The following is a 17,578-nucleotide window of genomic DNA, read 5'->3' on the forward strand; positions in this document are numbered from 1 at the left end:
ACACGGGACCAAAGATCTGGTTGTAGTTCTGATTATATTGCTTACTGGGCACATGAACTTGGTGTAAGTTATCGTAAATGTATTGCTTACTGAGGCTTATGAAGTTTGTTTGCTATCCCCATTTGGTTGTAAGAAATAAAACACATGATATAGATGTAAAAATGCTCTGTAAGCCCAAAGGTGCCCATTATAATGTAGATGTCAAGTTTTAGGAAGTGGGAAGAGTGGTATTGGGGTCATGGAGTTACTTATATTCTAATATTTATATAGACCAGAATAAAAATTGCTCTGGATACAAGAGTTCTGCCACCATACTTAATGTTCACTGAAATCTTTCCCTTTGAACTCTCTGCAAACCAGAATTTTTTGGTCTCTTGGCTAGCCTTGACCCATTTCAGAAAGCTTAGCCTGACATCTGTAATCAAGCCTCTGTAATCTGAGAAAAGAACCTTTGTGGTTTGACCTGCCATCTGTGTGGTTTGACTTGACTCTGACATTCTTGATAAGCCAAAGACCAGAGCCCATCCATCAGTTTTACAGATGACTTGATAGAAATTATTTTTCTTATCAGGTGCAACTTCTACAACGTGATCCTGGGCCATTCTGAGTCAGGTGCCAGGGCTGAAGTAGGCCAGCAAAGCAACAATGGAAATCATTAGAACCACCAGTGAGCATCTCATTAAATTGACATGACAATAAACAGACATTGTGGCAATATCGTGCCACCAAAATTTGTCCCATGAGTACTTCAACCCACATACTTATCTCTGGAGGGAGGGTGACAGCTAGCTCAATTAACTGAGAATGGAATTCAGGTCTCAAAGTCCAGATCCTCCACTGCTATGAAATGGCTAGGAGTCAAAAAGGGATTTCAAGTAAGCAGTCTAAACTCAGGGTTTTGGGGGTGAGAGCTATCTCAGTGCTGAAGAGGCAACCACAACAGGAAAGAAAATAGAAGAGGGAGAGAGTAGAACCTCCTTATTCCTCTCCACCCCTTCACCCTCTCACCATAAGTAGGGAAAGGAATGATCTATTCAAGGCTCCCCTTGAGTGCTGTGTCAGATGCACTGAACTCCTGTACTCTGAGTCCAGTCCTCAAGCTCTGGACTCCTGTTGAGCCAGTGTCCACTTCTGCCACCATTGTGATAATCTATCAGAACCTCATCAGCTATGATGAGATGTTCTATGACATCTACAATCCAGGAGATCGCAGACAGGCTGTGCCTGAAGGTGGAGGGAAAGATGGTCAGTAGGAGAGAGGATCATATAGATGACTCGTTCAGTGGTGGAAAGGCCTCCGCTGATAGCCCGGAGGGTGAAGGTACCGAAAGCACAGTCATCACTGGTGTTAATTGTTGCATCCGCTGTCACGAGAAACAGAGGTTCGGAGACTTTCAGAATTTTCAAGATGTTACTTTATTGGCCAAGTTTTACCTGCACAGGGGCGAGCTCTCTTAGTGTCCGAGGACACTACGCTCAGGAGAGCTGCAGATGAGAGCCGCATTCGGCACTTACAGCTATGTCCTTATATAGGGGCGTACAAGCAAGCTTTGAACAGAAGCAGATGTGGCTGTTAGCTATTGGCTAGCTCTAAACAGCTGATTGCCATTGGCTTATTAGGGAAATTCAAAAGGCTCTTTGAGTAGTTGGCGGTTAGCCCTTTTAGGAAGTAGAAATTTCCCTGCTCCTGGTCAGCCTAACTTTAGTTCCTGGTCAGCCTAACTTTATCCGGGGCTCGTTCGGGATTGTCCCTTTTCAACATCTGTTTTGGACCTCAACATTGATATTGTCATGAACCATCATTTGCAGGAAAACAGCTTCACAGAAGCCCAGCCTACGAGCAGTACATCAAAGATTACATGAAATCAATCAAAGGGAACCTGGAGAAACAGAGACCAGAAAGAGTGAAGCCTTTTATGACAGGCTGCAGAACAAATCAAGCACATCTGTGCTAATTTCAAAAACTGCCAGTTCTTGATTGGTGACAACATGAATCCAGATGGCATGGTTGCTCTGCTGGACTACTGCGAGGATAGTGCAACCCCATATATATCTTCCTTTTAGGATAGTTTAGAAATGGAAAAGTATTAATAAATGTGGCAATTTGGGTCTGTCACCTGTCATTATATCTGGCCACTGCTTTTCATCCACACACCAGGACTTGAATAAACAAGACTGATGCTATCTTAAGCTCTTCATTTATTTTGACCTTGATTTATTCCAAGTGGAGGCATTGTTTCTAAGAAAAAAAAAACATGTCATGTAGGTTGTTTAAAAATAAAATGCATTTGAACTGGGAAAAAAGTATGCCCTGCCTGGGGTGGCTCAGTTGGTTGGGCGTCATTCCACAAGGTGAGAGGTCCCCGGTTCTGTTCCTGATCAGGGCACAGGTCTGGGTTGCAGGTTCCGTACACACCCCCTCCCCTCTCCCCGACTGGAGGAGTATAAGAGGCAACTGATCACTGTTTCTCTCTCACTCCTCTTTCTCTCTGGGGAAAAGAAAAGGTGCGGCAAGTGAGAAGAGGAGGGTACAGAATTAAAGCTCTAGAGCAATCTTTTTCCTTTTCTGAATTTCTTTGTAATTCACTTTTTGGACCAAAAACTGAGCCTTTACCATGTCAGATTTGTTTTTCTGACATGAGATAGCTTTTCTGCTAAAGTAACAGCGTGCTCTCTGTTTCACATATCTTCTGGTTCCCACATAGTAGACACTTCAAGGGTTTGGTTGGTTGAATTGATTGCCTGTTTTGTCAGGAAGGCTGGTCTTGAGGTCTGTATCCATGACAAAGTCCTGAAAGTGACTCAGCTTTACCTCCAGTCCTCATGCCAGGTTGTCCACAGTGAGAGAGAGACTCTATTTACAGGGACCCTGGTCACCTCCCACCTGCTTCAGCCAAGCTTGTACATACATGTTGACTTCTCCCTTCTTGGTCTTTTGGGGAGAAAGAGATGGGAAGTGCACACAGCTGTGGTTTGGAACTTCACAGAGACATTTCCCTGAGGCTATTGATGATCAGAGAATTATCCTTTAGATTCACCTTTTGCTAAACAACTACACTGAAAGTTCTGGGGGATGTTCACTCCAGGTGCTACCTTCACCCTCAAATGTCACTGAATGACAAATGGGCATCATGCTGTGAAGAGGAGCAGAGTTTGCCAATCCAGAATGCACCACTTTGGGATATTGGTTGTTTCAGGCTGGTTAATTTTATGAAAGAGCTGACCTGGGAGAAGTCTGAAAACCAAGTAGAACTTACCTTTTGTAAAAGGACATTTATATGTAAGGAAATCTCAATTTCTAAAGGTGTTCCCTTCACTGTACCAGGCATGCCCCCACTACCAAAGGAGAAGGTGTGGGCTTAAATCTGCATTAATAGTCTTACCCTTGCTTCCTGGGCTCGCCCTGGTAAACTCCTGTAACTGACTCCCTGTCCCCAACATCTTTGTCTTTAGCCAAAGGTGGTATTTATTTACATATAAAATATGAATAAAATAGATATTTATAGTTACATATAAATTTATGTTATATTTACATATAAAATATGAATAGAATTAATACAATTTATTTTATTTCATTTTTTTTATTTTTAGAGAGAGGGGAAGGGAAGGAGAAAGGGAGAGAAACATCAATGTGTGGTTGCCTCTTACATGCTCTGTACTGGGGACCTAGCCTGCAACCTAGGCCTGTGCCCTGACTGGGAATTGAGCTGGCCACCCTTTGGTTCGCAGGCCTGAGCTCAGTCCATCGAGCTACACCAGCCAGGCCTATTTAATGTTTTTTAAAAATTAATTTTTGTTCAGTTACAGTTGTTCTCATTTTCCCCCTTATTACTCTCCTCTACCCTCCCCTCCCCCATCTTCCACTTTCAGTCCTTTCCCCCCCCACATTGTCTTTGTCCATGTGTCACTGTGGGCACTGGTAACCAGGTTCTTGGTGATTGTGGACAAAGAATTGAACCAAACACACAGTTTATAAAGAAAGAGAGAAGATTTATTAAATGATAGTACATTCCACAGAACATAGGAGTGGGCCAACTCTGAGCAGAAATTGACCTCAGGGGTTGGAGGAAGTCTGTTCTTTATAGGGCAGATCCTTCCTGGCTAGTTTTGGTGGGCTTTATTGCACACATACAAGTAGTTGTATTACTTTAAAGCTACTGTGCATGTAGTCTCCCATGATTTCTCCCACTGGAGAAGGGGATCGCACAATGTAAATTTATTATAATACTATTATAATGAAGCAGGGGTCACGTAGCATCGTCTGCACAGGTGCATTCATAATCACCATGATTCAGCACTTTTCCAGAAAGTGGGAACAACAGGTCTCAGAACAGGGTCTCTGTCCTGTATTGTATCCTCTGTCTCAGCCTTGGGGCACCTCCGGAGTTTCCTCCTTCCTCACTATCTCCTGTCTCACACGGGTCCTTTATACATGTTCCTTGACTCTGGAGAACAAACTGGTCACTGTCAGTTTGTTCTTTATTTCCATGTCTCTGTTTCTATTTTGCACGAATTCTTGTTTTGCTGATTTTAAAAGGTGGTGACTCCCACCAGTTTGGTTACTTAGCTTTCCTGGGTCTCTCCCATGTATACATACAGATGGTGTACATATTATTAAACTTTCAATTTGTTTTTCTACTGCTAATCTGTTTTGTGTTAATTTGGTTATTAGTTCAGCCAGAAGAACTTGAAGGGTAGAGGATAATTTTTCCTCCCAGTTAATGCTACAGACTGAGGATTGGAAGTTCCCACTTTTGAAGCCTCACAGTGAAGTTGGTCAGAAGTGAACTCTGTCCATATCATTGGGTGGGGCCATTGTAAATTCTACTAAAGCCCTGAGGAAGGTGGGGTTGCGCAGGACTGGGTTGGTCCAACAAAGCTTCATGGAACCCAAAATGAACCTTGCAGAAAGGGTCAAACCTAACCAACTAGAAAAGAAAATGTGTTGAAGGGCAGTGAATAAACTCATTTTAGTTGGAGCACAAAGCGAAAAAGGTTTTGGAAGACCTTGAATTCAGATGTGCAGTTTGCCTTTTAATCAGTAAGCACTGAGAAGCCATTAAATATTTCTGACCAGGTGTATAGATATGTAAGAGAATTTTGTAAAGACTAGTAGCTGGTAGTAGCAGAGAGAAGGGCTAGAGTGGTGTGAGGGGGCCTGAAGTCCAGGGAGCTATTTGAGGAACATTTGCAATAGTCCAGTAGAGACAAGGTGGACTGAGGTGGTAACAGAAAAAAGGGAAAACACAGCCCTCTTGTTCTATGAACTTGTCTTGGAAAAGTATTTGCATGTTATTACTTTGATTTTAAAGTATCCGGAATGCTTTTGTATTTCCACTTTCTCCATCGTCTCCTGACCATTTTTCTCAGGAGGAACAGTGGAAAATAAAACTACATTATTACCTTCTGAATGACCTGAGGAAATTCACTCTGTTCCTTTGGACCTTAATTATCTCATTTAAATCAGATAATGTTTTACCTGCCTGAAGGCAGAGAACTAGAATAGTGCTGAATGTCTTGATGATCTTTTCAACTTCAATGAGTTATGTTTTGTGATTTTTAATTCTTTTTCAGAACCCTCTACCATCTATTCTCTCCCAACGGGTATTTTATCATAGTCTGGGAAAAGTTACCTGGGGTTCACCCTGGGGGCCATATAAATTCCCAGTGCCTCCTGGAGATGTATTTGAGGCTGGGAAGGAATGGTCTTTGTATCCTCCCTGGAAAAGGAAGCTATGGCTGAATGAAGTGGCCATTACCTCCCAACTAATAATGTCTACTCTTGTTACCTAAAGTAGAGAGTAGGGTCGGTGTAGGCCAGGAAAACCCCTGAAACCAAAATCTCAGGTGTCATCTCAACACAAGCCCTCACCTGCGTTCGGGATTTGCTCAGCTTCACTTCTGCTTGGGTAGCCCCACGATCCGGTACCTGGGAGGTACCTCAGTTTCCCTCAGTCATGTAGAGTTCACATAGTAATCCGCCCCGATCTGCACCCTACCCATCCCCAGTCGGCAAGGTGGGGGGGGGGCGGGGGCCGCCAGCTACCAGTCCTGGGGCCTCACCGCCTTCTGCACTCAGTCTCTTTCCCAGATCTCCTGGGGGCGGGGCCCACCTGTGCCCGGGGTGGGGACCTGGCGGGGGCGGGGGCGGGACAGGTGGGTACGCCGCGCCGTGGCCAATGCCTGGAGGAAGCTGGGGCGGGAGGAGAGAGGAGGGGCGGGTTGGCTTGCACCTCGGGAACCTCTTGGTGGGCAGTGTGGGAGAGTGAGCAGAGAGGGAGAGAGGCAGCTCGCCTACGACTGGGAGAGGCGTGGAGAGGAGAGTCGCGCGTGGAGGACACTCGGGAAGGAGGAGCCGGGCTCCGCTCCTGTAGGGACCTGGGGCTGGCGCTAGGCGCCCGTGCAGCTGACAGACCCCTGATGCGCGGAGCATGAGCCGGAACCTCGTTGGAGCGCGGCCGAGGGAGACGGCCTCGGCTCAGCCCTGAGACGCTGGACTGGGGTTGGGACCCCACACGCCCGAGGCACTGGGCCCGGCCGTGGCGCTGGCGCTGGCGGCGGCTGCCCGGGCGCAGCGCTATGGGGAGTCCCCGCGCCGCGCTGCTCCTCCTGCTCCTGCGCCCGGTCAAGCTGCTGCGGCGGCGCTTCCGGCTGCTGTTGGTTCTCTCCGTGGTGTCTGTGGGGCTCTGGACTCTTTATTTGGAACTGGTGGCGTCGGCCCAGGTCGGCCGGAATCCCCTGAACCGGAGTAAGTAGCACCAGGCGGCGGGGGGTTGGGGGGGTGGAGAGGGCGCGGAGGTGGGAACCGGTCGTACCGCTGGCTCAGACACTGGGGAGAGCGGACGCTCATCCTCGGACGCGATTTTGAACTCGTTTAGTCCCCAGGTGCCCGGCGCTGCCCCACTGGCTACTGGGGGAGGAAGGGCCAAGGCCGGGCCTGGCCGCTGGGATACATAGGGTCGGGCATCCTCGGGGCTGCTTGCTTCTCTCCTCGGAGGGCGACGGGAAGAGAAGCTCCCCCTGCCCTGTGAAAATGCTGGCCCAGACTTGGGGCACTTCCAGCGGCACCGAGCGTGCGGTCTCCCAGGAGGAGACGTGCGCGGTCCACGCGCGGGCTGTAGATTTATGTCTGGGATGCCCTCGGCCGTCTCAACCGAGGCCACACGCCCTGGTCTGTGAGGCCCAAACTTTGCTCACAGCTTTCTCTGAGGCTGGCTGCATTTTCTCTCCTGATGCATATTCCGCGGTTCTTTATTTTTAACAATACCTCTTAGAGCCACCTTTCCTCCCTCCTTTCCCGTAGGCCACGCCACTCCCCTTCCAACCCCTTTCTCTCCCTCCAAGTCTCCCACCTCCTCATTGAGCCGTCCCCTCTCTTAGTCCTGGCCATTCCTACTGCTAGTTATCTGAAGCCCTCCTTGGGAGCCCAAACTCCCAAAACCTACTCAAGAAAACAATGCACAGCACACGGACCACTTAATGCCTTTTAACTTAGCCAAGGCGACTTTTTTATGTGTCTCAGCTTCCTCCTGGGAAAATGTGGAGGGGACCGTCTCTCTCTTTTCACTTCAACAGGTACGGCTCTTCGGGATGATGTACTATTTACTATTGGTGGAAGTAACAAGTAAAACTCTGAAAGTGTCAGGGACTGTAAAAGGTCAATGTAATAGCTGGAAGAAGTGGAGAGACTTTCAGACCTACCAGATTCTCTTCCCAAGACCAAGCAAGGGGCCGAGTTCACAGTTCTAGCACATCTTCTGTCATGCCTCCACTTTCCCCTCCCAGGAAACAGAAGGAATAACTGACGAAATTACTGGTTAGAAGATTCTCTGCCATGTCCTTGTGTCAGTTGCTTTGCTCAGAGTTGGGTGTGGTGCTTTGTCTCCTGTAACCAAAGAGGGAATCACTAGGGTCAGCAACTGAGCTGGTTCAGAGTAGAGATAATGTTTACTGTGGAACCTCTTACTGTGTTGCAGTTGAAATAATTCTGGTTGTGAGTTGGGAGACTGAGGTTCCTATCCTCAGTCTGTCTTCCTATCCTTGTTCTGTCTCTAAGTATTTGGGGAATCAAGAGAAAAATAGAAGGGGGAGCTTGGGCCACATAATCTCCAAGGTTTCTTTTAGAGAGCTCAACATATCATGAGGAAGACAGTTCTGCAGCTCTCAGTAGGAGAGTTCTTCCTCCCGATGACCCAAATCTGCCTTCCCATGGCTAGTTCTTCCCTTCTCTGAGCCTTGTTTTTACCTCTGAAAGAACGAATCTACTCTTCCATTCCCTTCATGGTCCCAAGTGGATGAGCCCAGTTGGAGTGTGTACAGGTGGGAGGCCCTGGGAGAGACCTTTCTTCTTTTCTCCTTGGGACACCCCTTTTCAATATTAGTAGTGTGGTAGCCAGTAAGATTCTCTGCACAAATTAAAAACAGAGGAAGGCAGTTGTTTTGTGACCCTAAAATCAGTAACCTCCCTTCTCCCCCCACTACCCCTCAACAATTTACCTCTAATGTGCTTTGTCAGCAGAGACCAGAAGCAGTCTGCCATAATCAAATCTCATATTTTGGCTCTGGTTGTCTGTCTCATCCTTAGCCATCAATTCTTGGGTCTCTTTGGTTTCCCTTCTAGAAGAATCTTAACTCTGACTGGGTTTCCATATTTTTGTTTCCTTTTCCATACTAACTCTTCTCTAGAACAATGCTCCCAGTTTCCTATTCCAGAATTGGCTTTCTGTCTCCTTAACCATCATTGTTAACAAGAGTCCAAGCTTGGACACTGATGGATCCCTCAGAACCCTGAAACCCATTGCCTCTACAGGGTGACTTTTCACGCTGGCTGTCCCATTGGGTTCTACTTTTTCCCTTGATTTCATTTTGGAATGAGATTTGGACAGTGACTGTGGTTTCTGACTCCTTGTCTCCCATCCTTCTTTGTTTATGAGAAGTACAGACATCTTGTATCAAAGACCCCTTGTCCTTATAGGTCTTACTCCCAGCTCAGAGCTATTCCTCTGAAGGGAGAGCAGGGAGAGGTAGGAAGGGAGTTGCTGGCTTTCCCTCCTCTACACCCTGGCCAATCCACAGCAACCAGGGTAGTAAAACTTCTCCTTCCAGGACTATATCCATCGCCTCAACCACAGCAACCAGAGTCCCATCTTGGCTCTACTCCCCAACAAGCCACCCTACCTCCTCCCTGTAGCAGTCCCTGCCAGCACACTCTACCACCAGCTTTCCTGTCATCTCTAAGGCTGCCCTTCATTACCAAGAACCATTCATTTGCTTATCCCAGTGTGACTGGTACATCAGTCTGGTGCTGGAAGAAGTATATGGAGAGATGGCAGTCAAAAACTCTAGGGTGGTAAAGTAATGACAGGGGAGCAGGCTTCCTGCTTCATCTTTATGTAATAGCTCAGTAGTTTAAGATATCGATGGTGTACAATTTGGGCTCCATATGTAAAAAAAGATGCAACCACAATTGGAGTAACTTCAAAGAAAAGCAACCCAAATCATTAACAGATAGAAAATGGGTCCCTGAGACAAAATAATTAGAGCTGCCCACTCACTCATTTAAACAAATGTGAATTTAGCACATACCTTGAGCAAGGCATTGTGCTGTGTGACTTAGATACAATGATGACTGAGGTTATGGCTTCTGCCCTCTGAACAACTTTCTCTTTAGGAGGGGAGTTCAGGTGCACATGTAAAAATAATCCCAATATGAAACCATCACTAAGTTTTACAAATGTAGACTCTAGATGCTGTTGTGACACTTCTGATAATGGGACACAGCTTTTTCAATTAATGTCATGGGAATGGTGACATTTCAGGAGATCTTGAGGAGCTGGTAAGATTTTAATGGATACAGAAAGAGAAGGCTACTCTAGTCAGAAGAGCAGTGTAAACAAAGACCAAGAGGCGGGGGAAGCTAGTGTTTGCGGAGTTGAGCCTCTGGGTTTGGTGCAGAGAGTATGAAAGAGAATATGGAATGGTGCTGTATTATGAAAGACTTAGAATAACAACCTTAAAGAATGGCATTTATAGATAATAGCAGCTGAAAGTTTTGGAATAGGGTAGCCATATTGAGTGGGACAGGCAAGGATAATAACAACATAGCTTAACAATACTTTGGTAGGGATGCCTACACAGGTAGGTACTACAGGTCCCTTGCTGTGGCTGACATTTGCCCTTTAGCTGCTGGGTCACAAAGTTTTCCTGGGAACAAGGTGGTAGTGGGGCATTCAGCGGGCCTGGGGTAGTCACTGTATCCCAACTTGTTCACAAGTGTTCCAGTATTTTATTAACTGGTATAGCTGTACCAGTATGTACCAGCTGAAAAGCAGTGCTGGGAACAGACTATTATTGGAAGTTAAAGACTTTCCATTCTGGCAGGTTTTAACAGGTTGTATCCATTTGTTCAGACTGAGTTAGCTAAGTCCCTCCTGAGGACAGAGGTCTGGACTAAAATGGTTTCTAGGTTTGTTGCTCTATAATTGACCTGCTGGGACCAACTTGATGCTGGAGCCAAGAGATCAGGTTTGGGCACAAAGCCAGGGCTGAGTGACACTGTGCACCAGCTTCTTTCTAGATCTCTCAAGGCCGAGTCTTGTATGTCTCCTTTTAAGTGGATAGGTTCACCTGCTGAACCCCAAGTATTCTCAAACTCAGGAATTAAGGAGCTTTCCCTGCCTTAAATCCCTAACACATCTCTCTGGTTGGCTCTGGTGGTTTCTAACTGACTTGGAGTGGCTGAGGAGGCATACCCACAGGTGTCAGGCCGACGCTTCAGCTCCGGGGTCACCACAGCCATTGTGATTTGGAAAGGATACAAACCCTCCAGTAACAGAGGTAACTCTGGGAAGAACAGTAATCTGTGATGCAGGCAGGGAGAGAGGGAGAAACAAATGAGATAGATGTGTGGGCAGAGCAAGGATGGTGTGGCTTAGAGTTGAAACTTAGCACAGGCAAGTTGGAGAAGAGAAGCACAACTGCTTCACGCGTGCCCTGTGGCCGTGGACTCCATCTCTTGCTGCCCTGGCTGGGCTGGTCCTCTTTCCTGTGCTACCTCTGGCTCCTGTTCCTGTGTCATACCTGCCTGACTTTATGTTGCCATTCTGGTCAACCAGCTGCTGTGTGTAACTTCAAAATCAGTATTCAAATCTGGTCACACACTAGGCACTCAAACAGATACCTTCTGGTTATGGATGGTAAGCTTAGAATTTCTGAGCTCTTGACAGGTTTGTTTCCATTGGCAGATGCTTTGTTTATCAGTGACCAATCTAAGAATAGAACATAGGAATTGTTGTTCCATGTACCACAAGACATATAAAAAATAGCCTTTAAACACCAGTGCGAAGGATAAGAATTAAGCGGTTGCCCTGGCTGGTGTGACTCAGCAGGTTGGAATTTCATCCTGTAAACTGGAAGGTTGAAGGTTTGATTCTCGGTAAGGGCACAAGCCTGGGTTGCAGGTTCGTGTTGAGGTGCATGTCAGAGGCAGCCGGTCAATCTTTCTCTCTCCCATTGATGTTTCTTTCCCTCTCTTTCTCCCTTCCTCCTACTCTTTCTAAAATCAATAAGCATGTCTTTGGTGAGGATAAGAAAAATTAAGCCATCAATGCTTTTTTATCATAATGTGTTTTCTTTGGCCTTACCAGTGTGTACCAGGAATGCAGTGTGTGACAACACGAGACCCCCCAGATGTGGTGTCTCTTTTCCCTGGTCTCTTCAGTTCCTGTTCCTGCATGGCCAGCAGAATTGCAGTGACACAGTTGCTCTTTCTATCTTGTCCACCACCTAGGGCCCCTCAGTCTGAGCTGAGGCCCCGTTCACCTGCCAGGCGGTGCTGAGCTGCTTACCATTCCCTGTACTGGGAGGTGTTCAGGCACCCTGTGTGGTTATAACTTCTTTGCTGCACAGGGCCTTCTGAAGCAACCGCTTCTGTGCTGGTTTTAGGAGTGGCTGGTAGTTGCACTGCAGTAATTTTCCAGGCCATGTCTTTGCCCTGGATCCTGATCTTGCCCTCTAGTGCCAAGCTTTATGGAGCAGAGCAGTGCAGCCACCATAGCAGAGTTTGCTTTGGAATGGGGCCTAGAGGCTGTTCTTGGAGTTGGCTGCTCACTTTCTAGCTCTCTACCAAGTTCCACCAGTCTCAAAATCTACCCTTTTATTTTCCATGAGCACTTTTCCTTATATCCAAGAGTGATGAGGTCTAAACTAGGCCAACCGTTCGTTTTTGCAGTCTCAGACAACCCTCCTTTGACCCTGTGATCCACAATTAATAGATTTATATGCTGTCTGATATAAAAAACTACTGGAAGAGGTGAAAATAGTTTGGATGGTGTGCATAGAGAGGGAATATGCTATAATTCTGAGCAAAGCAAGGTGGATAGATCTTTACATTTTAACACTCTTAGATTCCAACAAGTGCTGCTGTTAGTGTTAGAAGTATCCACGACACAAGTAAGAATGATATTTTTACCTTATGATTTTTAGTAATTTCTTTTTTATGCTAAAGTTTTTAAAAATGCCTTAACTACTAATCAACTTTTTAGAAAAGGATGCAGATTGTCCTTGTAGTCTCTGGATGAGTGTTTGTGTGTGTGCATGTGGGTGTATTTAAACTTTTTGTTGAAGTATCTTGTATGTGTGGAAAAGTGCACATATAAGTGTACGGCCTCACGAATTTCCACAAACTGAGTGTGTCTGTGCAATGAGCACCCCGATGAAGAAGCAGAACATTACCAGTCCTCCATTATCCCCCTTTTGGGCTCCCTTTCAGTCATTACCATAAGCATAGGTATACAAACTTAGGAAGTGCCCAAGAAAGGCCAGGGGTCTAAATGCTATTAGGTACAGCCCTGTGCAGTTCTCCATTAGAGCTGCTACAAGGGTGGGATTCAGAAACACTGTGTATCCTGTGTATGAGAGCCCTCCCAAAATACTAGAAATAGCCACGCTTCTCTTGAGCAATCAGTTTGTTTTCATTTTTATTGGCCTGGAAGTTGTAAAATCACTCAGGCTCTGGCTGGTGTGGTTCAGTTGGTTGGAGTGTGGTTCTGTAACTGAAAGGTTGCAGGTTTGATTTCTGGTCAGGGCACATACCAAGGTTGTGGGTTTGATCCTTGGTCTGGACTCTACATCCCTGGTTCAGGTGCGTGAGGGAGGCAACCTGACAACACTTCTCTCTCACATCACATGGATGTCTCTCTCTCTCTCCCTTCCTTTATCTCTAAAAAAAAAAGAAAAAATATTCTTAGGTGGGGATAAAAAAACAAAAACAAAGAATACTCAAGTTTCTTCTTTTGTATTGGTTATTAAAAAGCTTCAGAATTCAATTTTTGATTCTGGGGAAAGTGTAAAAGATTTTATGGCCTTCATTTTGGTATCATTTTATGCCTATACTTTTATTTTCATCCCACAACTACTTTTAGTTTATGTCATTTTACATTCTGTTGTCCTTGTAAGCTACTTAAATTTTTTTTGTACCAAATCAAGGCATAAAATAAGTGAATTAAAGTGCTGTGATACATATAAAAGTGTGAAGGAGAAATTAACACTCACCTAATACCAACTCTGACCAGAGATTATTGGGGAAAAAAGTATAATAAGCAGTGATAACTAAATGCTGGATTCTGAAATACCTTAAACAAGAATTCTACATTAAAAACCAAAACGAAAACCAAAAAAGCTTAAAAATTATTTTTGTATGTGTGTCTTTATTTAGGTATTGAAAAATTGAATGACATTCAAAAATAAATTCCTACTTATGTATGAAAAGAATATCAAAAGCTTGGGATTTACAGATAGATGTTGGGGCCTGAGCCACCTTTTTAATTTTATTTTATTTTAATTATATATATTTTAAAGATTTTATTTATCTTTAGAGAGAGGGGGAGAGAGGGAGAGAAATATCAATGTGTGAAGGATACATCTATTGGTTGCCTCTCAGATGCCCCCAACTGGGGACCTGGCCCATAACCCAGGCATGTGCCCTGGGAATCGAACCAGTGACTCTTAGGTTTGCAGGCCAGCATTCAGTCCACTGAGTCACACCAGCCAGGCACCACCTTTATTTTAAACAATGATGTGAATACAAGGAAAATTCAGTAATGCTTTGGGCACCCCTGACACTACTGATGAAACAACCCAGGTGACTGTCCAGGAAAGCCAGAAAGCTCAAATTTGTCATGTGGGCTCCTACTCACTCACCCCCACAGACTCATGGGGCACTGTGAGGGTAAAGATCTGTGGCCACTGCTCAGCCTGTGGCATGTGGATGCATAAAGTCACAAACATCAGAGATCCAGTCGCTTAACAAATAGATGAGAAAACAAGCCAAGGAAGAGATATTACCTGCCTTCTCCACCCATTTCTTTCAAACTGTTCTGTGGTGTGGAGCAGAGGGTCTCACTCCATAGCAGTTAGATGTGCTTTATTGTGTCGGGACCTGGAGGAGGGCCCAAGAATGGGAGAAGGAGGAAGAAAGGTAGGGTGGGAATACAGAGATGACATAACAGCTGGAATGATTTTATGTATAAATGTTCCAAATATTGAGTGATGTGTATTTTTCAGTGTTTTTTTTTTTTTTTTTTACTTTGCAAATTTTGAATGACTGCAGAGGTGATTCATTTTACAACAAAGTAAAATGTTTATGGAGAAGTTAACTTTTTTTATGGGGTCCAAGTGGGATAAAAAGCATTGATGGTTCCTGGAAAAAATTAAGGAATTTGAAGACAAGGCAGGATTCAAATCCAAGCTCCATTACTCACCAGTTGCAAGACTTTGTACAAGGAATTTCCTCCTTTTTCAAGCCTCAGGTGGTTTATCTGGGTAACAGGGTTATAATGCCCTCTCTATAAAGCTTTCTTATAACTAAATAAGATTTAGTGAGCCTACCACATATTAGGGGCTTAATTAGATTTAACCTAAGAGTAGCATATATTAGGAGCTCATCGAATGCTGGTAGTAATCAGAGAGTGGCCGAGTGGATAGATACGGTCCTCACTAGCCCTTTTGCCAGTGCTTCTTGGACTTCTCAGTCCAAGACACAGCTGTGCCCAGTTCCTCAGCAGTCTCCAGGCCATCTATGCCCAGCACCTGCCACCAAATACACATTCTTTTTTTTCTTATTTATTTATTTTTAGAGACAGGGGAAGGGAGGGAGTAAGATGGAGAGAAACATTGATGTGAGAGAAAAAACATAGATTGGCTGCCTCTTGCAGGACCCATCCGGGGACCTGGTCTGCAACCCAGACATGTGCCCTGACCAGGAATTAAAAAAGCAACTGTTTGGTTTGCAGATCAAATCCCAATCCACTGAGCCACATCAGCCAGGGCACATACACGCCCTTTAACCACTCTTTTCTCCTTCATGTTCAGCACTGCCTCCATCCTTCCCTTCTGATCCCAGGCAAATATTTGCGTTGAGGGAGAGGTGTGCATTGAGAAGGCAAGGATTTTTTGAGAATGAGAGCTGTTGGGAGAATGTTCCAGGCCACAGAAACTCAGCAGTTGGGGAAAGCTAGCCTGTCCCTCTGCTGCATGTCCTGGAGGACTTTGAGGATTTCTGGGACTGGAAGGTAGGAACATTGGGCAGGTATTTCAGCTTCAATCCTAGCTTTGTAACTGACTCACGGAGTGTCCTTGGGCAAGCACCCTTTATTTTTATTTTTATTTAATTTACTGATTTGATAGAGAGAAAGGGAGTTTCAGTGGTTGCTTCCTGAATGTGCCCTGACTGGACAAAGAACTTGCAACCTTGGTGCATTGGGATAACACTCCAACCAAGTGAGTTACCTGTTTAGGGCCAAACCCCTTTTCTTTGGAGGGCTTCAGTTTCCTGGTCTTTGGAGCGGGATGCCTCTTTCGGGGCTATGCTTGGAACCTCTCCAGGGTCTCTAAGGGACCAAGGGGACAGCCAGTCTTTGACATTCTGGCCCTGGTCTTTCAAGACTCAGTTGCCTAAACTGAGAGGTGGCAGCAATCCCAGTGCTTCTGGCTACTTGGCCTCCAAGGTCATCTCTCACAACATGGTCTCCATATAAGCAGTTGCCTCAAAGATTAAAGGCCTCTTTGCTGAGATCTTCTTACAAATCCTCTGATCCACTCCTTTCCACCCTGCCTGCCAACCCAGGGTTCAAATGGATGCATGCAGTCATGTGCACACACATACCCTCCCTTACCAACCAGCTGGTCTCCCAACCCTGCTAACCACCGCCTCGGAATCAAATATTGGTGGGGGAGGGAGGGCACTGAGGATTTCCTCAGGAACCAGGGACAAAGTCTTAATATATATTTTTAGTTTTTGCTTTTCTTTTTTTAAAGGTTATATTTATCTTTTAGAGAGAGGGGGAGGGAGAAAGAAAGAAAAACTAACTAAGTAACTAACTAACAAACTTCCATGTGCGGGAGAAACATCTATCAGTTGCTTCTTGCATGCCCCCAACCCAGGGCCTGGCCTGCGACCCAGGCATGTGCTCTGACTGAGGATCAAACCAGCAACATTTCAGTTGTCAGGCCGGTGCTCAGTCCACTGAACTACACTAGCCAGGGCTGGTTTTCTTTCCTTATTTTTAAAAAAAAAAATTTATTTCAACTGAGTTGAGGGCCTGAGAAAGGGATGGGAGGATGGGGATCTCAGGTGAACTTCAGTAGCAGAGGCAGGGAAATTGCACAGCCACAAAGTAATCAGGGAGAGAAATCGAGGGAGAGACATCTATTCCATTTTTTTCATTTGATTCAATGACTATTTTTCAAATATTAGTTTCATTTGGCTCTATTTAAAATTTGGTTCTTTTAAAAATATACTCTTGTTTTAAATAATTTTTAAAAGATTTTGTTTATTAATTTTTAGAGTGAGAAGAAGGGAGGGAGAAAGAAGGGGAGAGAACCATTGATCAGCTGACTCTCGCACAGCCCCAGCTGGGGACCTGTCCCGCAACTTGAGGCATTTGTTCTGACTGGGAGTCAAACCAGCAACCTTTCACTCAGCAGGCAGATGCTCAATCCACTGAGCCACATACGCCAGGGCTGTTTTTAATAATACAAAACAAAATTATTTAATTTATTATCTAAAGTTGTTTGTTGCCCCAAACCTAGAGGCTGCCAAAGTGTTAGCTTGCTGTTTCTGATATTCACACCTTCATTGTATTGGCCCCTGAAGTTTACTTAACATGATGGAGAGGTTAACTATGTAAATGTAAATAAACAGAAGTTTGTCATATTGTCTCCACCATTTCTTAGTATTTTGCTGTATTTCCCAAAAGTCCTTTTGCTTGAATTTTTAAGACCTTCTCCAGCTCCAGTAGTCCATCATTATGGGTGTGTGTGTGTCTAATCAAAGGTAAATATTTCCATTGGAGGAATATGGCATAAGCTAAGTAACAGTTAAGAGAGCATGAATCCTGTAGTGCAGAGGCCCACCTGGCATGAAGGAGATGAGGTTGGAAAGGTGGTTGTGATGTGATTGGAGTATCGAGTGCCAAACTGCTGAGTTTGGACTTGGTTGCTCTCTACCAAGTCCAAAGTCAATCCAAAATACTTGGTAGAGAGCAACTCCAACTTTTTTAAAGCAGGGATTTGATATGAT

At 45.1% G+C, this 17,578-nt stretch overlaps 1 protein-coding gene and 1 pseudogene across 2 annotated transcripts in view; both read left to right on the forward strand.

Annotated features, from left to right (window-relative positions):
• Positions 1-1,025: 1,025 nt before the first annotated feature.
• On the forward strand, positions 1,026-2,091 carry LOC119045223 (translationally-controlled tumor protein-like; annotated as a pseudogene).
• Positions 2,092-6,248: 4,157 nt separating this feature from the next.
• B4GALNT3 (beta-1,4-N-acetyl-galactosaminyltransferase 3) overlaps positions 6,249-17,578 on the forward strand; it is a 108,245-nt gene continuing 96,915 nt past the window's right edge. For both annotated transcript variants that reach the window (XR_008391069.1, XM_037139869.2), the window contains exon 1: positions 6,249-6,748. Coding sequence is in view for 1 of the 2 variants with exons in the window: in XM_037139869.2 (XP_036995764.2) it covers positions 6,580-6,748 (169 nt within the window). In the remaining variant the exon portion in view is untranslated. The remainder of the gene's footprint in view (positions 6,749-17,578) is intronic.

The sequence above is a fragment of the Artibeus jamaicensis genome, unplaced genomic scaffold, assembly GCF_021234435.1.
Source record: "Artibeus jamaicensis isolate MK-2021 breed Jamaican fruit bat unplaced genomic scaffold, CSHL_Jam_final contig_1028, whole genome shotgun sequence".
Taxonomy (NCBI): Eukaryota; Metazoa; Chordata; class Mammalia; order Chiroptera; family Phyllostomidae; genus Artibeus; species Artibeus jamaicensis.